The following is an 8,503-nucleotide window of genomic DNA, read 5'->3' as shown; positions in this document are numbered from 1 at the left end:
AAGTGAACAAAATTTATAAAAATATACAAGATGAATAGAAAAAAGTACAATTCAGTTTTTTTGTTATTTATAGAAATGTGACAACATCTGAAGCTATAAACTCGTACAAATTAAATTACTCTCCATTAATCGAATTCTTATGGCTTTGCCACTCTACGTACATTCTAAATCACAATGGTTTGTGATTGCAATGAAAATTGCAGACTAGCTCAGGCTCGGAACAAATATGTTGTCACTAATTCAGTTCTTTAATTGTATAAAATATTATTATTCTGGTCTATTATCTTTTGCATAAATTTTGTACTTATGAATTTTTTACATCAATATTTTAAAAAACGAGTTGTATATTGGACCAATGAAAACAATTCTTATAATTATTGGTTCAATCATATCAAACCGTGGTGTATCAATGATATATAAATATATAGTTTTAAATTTTATATAATATAACTAGATTAGAAAGGATAATTGTTTGTAGTTCTACGTTATTTAGAGTGTTCTCAACCAATTCACTCTAATGCAAATCATAATTATTGAATTGAAATATTGATATATAACCAAATAAACTGAAAATTGAAAATATTGATTTCGGTCAACATTATATAATTAATTACGTAGTTGTATCCAATAACTTTTACAAACTAAGAATTTGCTATCTATGGAGAAGAAAAAAGAAGATAAAATAAATTGAATTTATCTCATAAGTTAAAATAAATTTATGCACTTAAGTTTTTATCGTATTTAACTTCTCCAAAATGAATTATGCCAGTTCAAATAAGATTGCAGACTTTCACAAAAAATATATTAAAAAAAAACTGCAGACATGAGCCTCAAAAAGATAGACTGTAGATAGTCATTCTTTTGTTTGCATTACTAGAAAAAGTCACTATTGTTAGCAATTCATTTTTTTATAAATAGATAATATTTATATATATAAAAAGTAATGATAATAATACTTTGGAAAGATAAAAAGATGATTTATTCTAAATTTTAACAGTAAAATCAGAAATGAACCTCAGAATACGAATTTTGAATCTTCTGATGTTCCAATACCACCAAGAGCATTCACAAATTTAATGATTTATAACCCGTCGTAGTTCTCATTAAATGGTCATAATGTTTTCCATTTGAATGTGCAAATAATTTAGGTTATTTTTTGTTTCACTGTTTTGTGTTTCCATTTAAAAAGAAATGGGAAAATAAATTTGAAAATGTGTTTAATTTTAATTTAAAGAAATATTTTCTGTGAAAACATTTTTAAAAACAGTTAAATTTTGAAAACATAAAAACGTCATTTTCAACTGAAAACGCGTCGTTGGATTCTTTTTTCCTCTTTTTTTCCTCAAATTGATTCATAACCTATTGAAACTACTTTTTTTTTATATAGAAATAAAATTACCTTTTTGTCTCTTTATTTTAATTATTATTTAACTAGATCGTTTCATCACTATCTTTACGATCTTTTTATTTTACTAATAATTTAATTCATTAAATTCTTTGTTATTTTATATTCTTTTGTTACATTATTTTATATATATCAACTCCTATATATTAAAAATAAATATTTATCTTGTATGAAAGTAACTTTAGAAACTTTTCTTTAACAAGAGAATTTGTAAGAAACTTTTTAACTTTTTATCTAATTCAATTTTATTTATCAAAATTATTAATGAATTAAATATTAATATTTTAAAATAAATTATCAATAAATAAAAATAATTTAAATTTTGTTTATAAATTTTATGTTATAAACCAAAATTTATGAACTTTCATTGAAAATATTAAACAAAACATATTTTCTAAATTTCAAATTTTGAAAATGAAAATTATTTACTAAAAATAAAAATAGAAAATATTTTCTGAAACCAAACACATAACTTCCTTCGCAAACAAAAACAATCCAAGAAACATGCGGAATCCAACTATCAAACTCCCAGAAAATATAAACCAAACAGCTCCTTAACAATATGAAGATTTAGTCTATTTCCGCATACCCTTGTATTATTTCATGCAATACTGGTTAATTCCAATCTTTTGGCCCAAATGATTGTGTCATTCTAGTCAACCATATAACATTTCATGCAATATTGGTAGAATCCCAACCACGAGCTTAGCTAACAAACTGACTTTTCAAAGCAACTATAAGCACATAGTAGCCAATGTAAGGCTGATGTTTAGGAATTAGTTAAACACTGAGTGTAAAAAAACCTAGTAATTTTAACCCCAGCCCCTTCTCTTCTTTTTTCAAAAAAATAAAAAAAATAATAGTTTATATATAAATATCACTCTAAAATATTAGTTAAAAGTAGTATACATGCTAGCACCTGGCTTAAAGTGACGGTTAGAAATTTGTGCTACTGAATTAGCAGAGCCGAAGGCCTTGATGCTACCTCCTCTCAGGTCTCTTGGTAACGGCATTGTTGATATAATGATCTTGATTCCAGTCTCATTGGATCCATCCATAGTCATCATTTTGTTGTTTAATCAAACTTGCAACATCAGCCACTTTCATAGTCTGCATTCTGTCACACACTCGTAACTTTTCTCCTTTTTGGCAACCTATTTTTCTTCTTCTCAAGTATCTTTCTCTTCTTATTTTGCTTTTGGAATGACTGTCCAACTAAGGAGGGTTGTTGTTTCAATGCAAAGCTTTTTGCTACGTGCCCCAAGTGAAGTTTCTTGATCATAAATATTCTTTTCAGCTCACCACGATGGGCTGTGTATGCTCGGACCCAAGAGCAAAATGCCTTCTTGGCAAGTTCATCCATCTTGGGCTGAAAAGGACAAGGCAAAACTTGGTTTAGGAATAGACAGAAGCAACAAAGAATCCCATGTAGAATCATGTATGTTTATACATTCTTTTTGATCGAGTGCATGGTTAGCATCAAACTCCTTTTTGGTCCCCCCCTCCCAATCCGATTTCGAGTTAATTGAAATCTGGGGTGTGTCGGGATTGATTAATATAATTAAACATGAGAATTATTGCTTACTAAGACATAGAACTGACAATCAAAACAAAATGCCAGATAGAGAGGCTCCTTTCTTTTACTCCTTAAATCTTCCACTAAGTTGAGCCATTTTTGCCTGTAGCTCCCCAGTCTCACTCCCCCAATATTCTGAGCAAATGAGAAGATGATAAAAACTTACCTAAGGAGATTTGGTCACACAATAAGTAGACCAATGGAGGCTCCAGCAAGAAATTGGATCAGATGGAAGATAATCCAATTAAAAGGATGAGGAAGACCTGATAAAACTTTATGGCCAACTATTAACTTTTTTGATTATCAGTGGTTTGGAAGTTTTATGTCTTAGTAGATGCACAAAACCAACATGAAATGTTTTATTGTTTTAAAAAGTACAAACTCTAAGAAATATAATGCCAATGATTCTATAGTTAAATTTTGATGACATGTTTCCCAAGTCAGAAGGCAATAAAAAAACAGAGTTTTAGGAATGATTATTCAATTAGATAAGATAAAGACAATCAACAAGGTGTAGAATTCAATAAGATCAGAGATGAGGATTACCTTGGATGTGACGAAGGCTTCAAGTGCCTTCTGGAGACAAAGGACCCAAGGATGTGAGTCAATGAAAACAGACTTCTTTGCGAGGTTCTTTTGTCCATATAGTGGAAAACTATCCAACATTTTGAGGGCAGGATACTCGGTGAGTGAGACACCATGTTTCTCCAAGTCCTGTAAGTAGTCAATTTCAACTGGTTGCAGAAATAACAATGACTCTCCTCTTTCACCCAGTCGAGCAGTTCTACCAACTCTGCATATTTGAATTCATGATAAATCAGAAATAAGATAGTATTTCAAATCATATTGGAAGGTTATAATTAATCATAAAGGAAGAAGTCAAAGATGCCTCTGAATCTACTATATAGATAAGATATCCAGTCAAATAAAGAACAACTCACTCATGGTTATAAAAATATTGTGGGATAAAGCAAGCAAAAAAATTGCTTAAAAGCTTACAAGCAGGATTTTTACATTTTCAAATTTATAATGGGCCTTTTCTAGGAAACTTCTAATGTTAATTTTCATGCAATGATAATTATGATACAAGAATCATTTAACTATCCATGATTCTTATATAATAATGCTAAAGGAAAGGAATATAAGATAGTTATTGACTCTAATGCTTAAGAGGCTGAGGCATTAAAACACACTCACCAAAAAACATCAAACTAAGATATTAGAATGACATCAAGGAAAGCAATAAGGTTAACGATGGAAAAGTTATAAATTTAGTTTTTACACATCAATGTTTTATATAATTCAACTTTGGATTTGCACCACATTTTATCATGTTGAACTCCTAGCCATTATAGACCAGACTAATTTGTCAAACTCTAACTTCTGACAAGTGTTGACTTTGATGTGTATTTTGAGGTTAAATTAGAATGAATGTTTAGAAATTTAACTATTATCTGTTAAAAAGGAAAATTTTGATGTTAGTATGTAATAATACTCCTTTTTAGTGAATGTCACATTGCTCATAATTAATGGGTCTGACTCTTTCCTGAACCCCGCAAAGGCTGGAGTTTTATGGCACCATGTTGTCCTTTCATTGCTCATATTTGTTAAATGCAGTTGATGAAAACCCAATTCTCTCAAAAAATTATAGATCTTAAAAACCATAGGAACCAGTCCATGCATGTTTACTTATATTAAAATAGGAATGAGAAAAAGAAGAGATCATTAATGAAACAAACACCTTGTCCCTCCTCCCTCTCCACACCCACACAAATAAATCAAACAAAAAACAAGTCAAACAAGCAGGTAGGTAGATACCTATGAACATATTCTGTAGCTTCCCCAGGAGAATCATATTGTATGATGCATCTAACCTTCGGAAAATCCAAGCCTCTAGCAGAAACATCAGTGGACAAAAGCAAAGCAGATTTCTCGGTTTTAAAGGTCTGGAAACTGGTTCTCCGATCCTCCTGTTCCATATTACCATGTAACCGGAAAGTTTTGGATCCAATAAACATCTGTCGGGTCCCTTCTTCTGTTTTTGGATAAGATGAAAATTGAAATTCACTTAACAGTGAATAGTGAAAGTCTACTGCATCACATGTTGAAAAGAATACAACAACCTGTGGAATCATTAGATGAATTATGTCACTTATAAAGCATAATATCTTGAATTTACACTAACTTTTATAAACAAGGGGAAAGATAGATGCAGATTCATTCACGTTGAACATAAGTTCCAGTCCCGTAGCCAAAATAATATGGATATTTTTTGGCAAGTAAATTTTCTAGATGACATATCACCATATCCATTAGATATTTTTGTCCTTACTCTTTATCTGCATATTTCTTACAAAATTACACCAGAAATATCACACACTGAAAAAAAATGAGAGGAATGTATAGGGAGCAAAATATACTAAACCCTAAACCCTAAACCCTAAACCCTAAACCCTAAACCCTAAACCCTAATTGCAAACCACTTAGTAAGGGCTTACCTTCTGAGAAGGTTCCCTTTCAAAGAGATGCTTTAGAATTGAAAGAAGTACAGGAAGCCGTGAACCACAAGGCACTGCATAGTAACCGAATTAGGAATTCAGGATCTTAAAATAGTACGAGTAATTAGAAAGCTTGCTGGAGAAACTTCTAATAATCGCATACCTTTCATGTATCTCTGAATCAACTGTATGGGGACATTGTAATCTCCAACTATTGGCACTTTACTGGAATACTTGTCTTCATTGTCTTCATCAGACTCTGAAGGATCAAGGCTTTCAATTGTTGAAATTGGTTCTATTTTCTTACCATCAAGACCAACCATCACTGGATTGTCTAGACTAATTTTAGCAAGGTGGTTCACTTTCTCATTTAAGGTGGCAGATAAAAGTAAATTCTGTCTTTGAATATTAGAGTGTCTTGGAACAGTATTCTCTTGGTCATCATGCCTTGTTTTCCTTGATCCTAAAAGATCGATTATTTCCTCTATATCTTTTCCAAATCCTAATTCCAAAATCCTGCAAAAAACATACTTTATGATATAATTCATTCATAAGATGATATATAGAAAATAAAATAATACATTGTCATTGAGAAAAAAGTACCATATTTACTATGCACATTAATTTCTATGACAGAAAAGCAATTGACGTAAACCATACCGATCAGCTTCATCAAAAATTATCCAGCGCAGGTTTGAGTACAAGAATGATGTTGTGTTCTTCAAGTGATCTAAAAGGCGCCCAGGAGTTGCTATAAGAATTGATATGCCTGCAATAGGAACAACAACGGTTATAATTTTGATCAAGTGCAATAAAAGCAGTGTTATTAAATTGCTCCTGTAGCGGTACTATAACACTATTGCATGGTGAAATTTCTTGAATCTGCAATCATGACTCCACCTGCTGTAGCAGCTGCTATGGTGTCATGTTTGCGGCATGTATCCTACATCCTCTAGTCATCTCTACCAAGTCTACAACTAATTGAACTTTTGAGTTAATATTATGTCAATTTTTATGAATTTTATTTATGCTTGCATACAACTTTCATTTTTATAATATATAATTAATGTATATCACATTTTAACTTCCATGAAACATCCACTATTTCCCCAAGATGCTTTTCACTATATGATATAGCAGATTATTGGCTTTCTGCCATTTTCTGCAATCGATAACAGAATAAAAGTCATACTTTTAGCTTCAGACAAGAGAAAGTACAACCCCCATAGCTGTTTGTTATGATGACATAGCTTTTCTGTGATTGACAAATTCTTTAAAACCTCCAAAAAGATACTTTATTGTTGAACAACTAGAAAACAAAGTTCAAAGATAAAGTTAGAAAAGGGGTATGTGTGAAGAATACACACGATTTCTACCTTTGCGCAACCTAGCTTTCTCCTTTGATCTATTTTCACCTCCCATAATATATCCAGGAACAATCCAATGAAACCGATGCAATAACTTTTGAAGAATTTCATAAACCTGCAAACATAGCTCGCGCGTCGGTACAAGAACCAACGCTATTGCCAGTAAATCAATTAAACTTATGATTAATATGAGATGAACTTGCCATAACAAGAAAGGAAATAATATACTTTGACTCTTTAAAACAGTAAAATTGATATGTTCAACAATACTTTCATGAATAAAGCTCAACATACATTTTGACAATGCATTACTTTTGATATTAAAGAAAATAGTGAATTTGTCTTCATTTAACATTTTAAGCTTGTGGGATAGTTGTTAATTGACATATAATCAAGAGTTCAATCCTTTCCATTCTCATTCTTATGATAGAAAAAGTTGAATTTAAAAGCAAAGTTTGGAAGCATGGTTTTTAGCCCGGTAAAAGGGGTAAAGGGAGACCAATAAAGCCATTAGAGGAAATTATTAAGATGAATCTCATAGTAAATAATATCATGAGAATTCAGTCTTTAACTAGCTCCATGATGTCATATAATTCATATTGCCAACCTCGCCTAGTGGAATAAGATTTCTAAAGGTGAGGTGGGTATGTACATTGTCTACGATTCAAGGTCAAAGGGCCCTAGCATACCTAACAACCCAAGTTTTTCGTTTTGGGAGAGACAATTGAAGTTCAAACTAAGTAATGACTTCAATTCTTTAAAAACAAATCCAAAGTAACTATTATCATTACATCCAAAAAACATTATCATTCTCAAATAATATAGGTGAGGAGAACCTGACCAAACAGGCCATTTTGTGAAAAAGTAATTACACATAGGAACCAAACAGAATTAAAAAAAAAAAAAAAAAAAACGCACCAAATGTTCCATCTGAGCGCTGAATCCGATTATCATAACTCTGCAAGTGATGAATGATTGGAGCCAAATACGCAACAGTTTTCCCCGTTCCCGTGGCAGCATTTACAAGTCTAAAATCTTCATTAAAGAACCCAACACACGAACAAAACAATTAACGTTATAAAAAAAATTTGTCACAGCACGAAGCACAAAAAAAAAAGGATACGCATGACGCCCCGAGAGAATAATAGGAATTGCTTGAGCTTGCACCAGCGTCGGAACTTCAAATCCCAACCTCTCTGTAAACAAACAAAAAATGTTTCACACTCTCAATAGACGAACTAAAAATCAATAACAAATTAAAAGAGAGAAAGAAAAAAAAATTACCGCGAAGTTGGTCACATAAATTGGAATCAAGGCCAAGGCTAGAGAAGGAACATGAAGCAAATACATCACTGTTGGTGCCGTTACCCTCACCGTGCTTCTTCGCCCCCATTATTTTTTTTTCTCTCGCTCTCTTCTAACTCACAAGGGTTTAAGAGCTTTTATTATTTTGGGCCGAGTATTAGGCTTCACCGATTTTCTTCCTACACCGTATATATTGCTAAGTAGACCTATCATTTTTTTTTTAAATATTGCGATATATTTCGAAACATTCAATTTTGAATATTAAATTTGTTCTGAAATATTTGTTTTAAAATGTTAAAAATCGACTCATTTTGAAATTAACTTTTATACTAAAATTTTAGTATGTGGAATA

At 31.4% G+C, this 8,503-nt stretch overlaps 1 protein-coding gene across 1 annotated transcript; it reads right to left on the bottom strand.

The window, feature by feature from the left end:
- Positions 1-2,055: 2,055 nt before the first annotated feature.
- Positions 2,056-8,289, bottom strand: LOC109790711 (P-loop containing nucleoside triphosphate hydrolases superfamily protein). The gene is made up of 10 exons (XM_020349919.3): positions 8,131-8,289; positions 7,970-8,042; positions 7,765-7,874; positions 6,856-6,999; positions 6,140-6,248; positions 5,643-5,995; positions 5,480-5,553; positions 4,800-5,104; positions 3,528-3,774; positions 2,056-2,774 (listed from the first exon to the last, which is right to left on the bottom strand). Exons 1-10 carry the CDS (start codon positions 8,237-8,239, stop codon positions 2,526-2,528), a joined length of 1,773 nt encoding a protein of 590 aa, XP_020205508.1. The 5' UTR covers positions 8,240-8,289; the 3' UTR covers positions 2,056-2,525.
- Positions 8,290-8,503: the final 214 nt, after the last annotated feature.

Source organism: Cajanus cajan, chromosome 1 (genome assembly GCF_000230855.2).
Source record: "Cajanus cajan strain Asha chromosome 1, NIPB_CcT2T_4, whole genome shotgun sequence".
Taxonomy (NCBI): Eukaryota; Viridiplantae; Streptophyta; class Magnoliopsida; order Fabales; family Fabaceae; genus Cajanus; species Cajanus cajan.
This window is presented reverse-complemented; position numbering and strand designations above follow the sequence as displayed.

Coding starts and splice junctions, on each gene's coding strand:
- LOC109790711 (XM_020349919.3), bottom strand. CDS start 8,239: ATGGGGGCGAAGAAGCACGGTGAGGGTAACGGCACCAACAGTGATGTA. Junction 5,554..5,642: donor GATTCAGAGATACATGAAAG/GTATGCGATTAT, acceptor GTTACTATGCAG/TGCCTTGTGGTTCACGGCTT. Junction 5,105..5,479: donor AAAGGGAACCTTCTCAGAAG/GTAAGCCCTTAC, acceptor ATGATTCCACAG/GTTGTTGTATTCTTTTCAAC.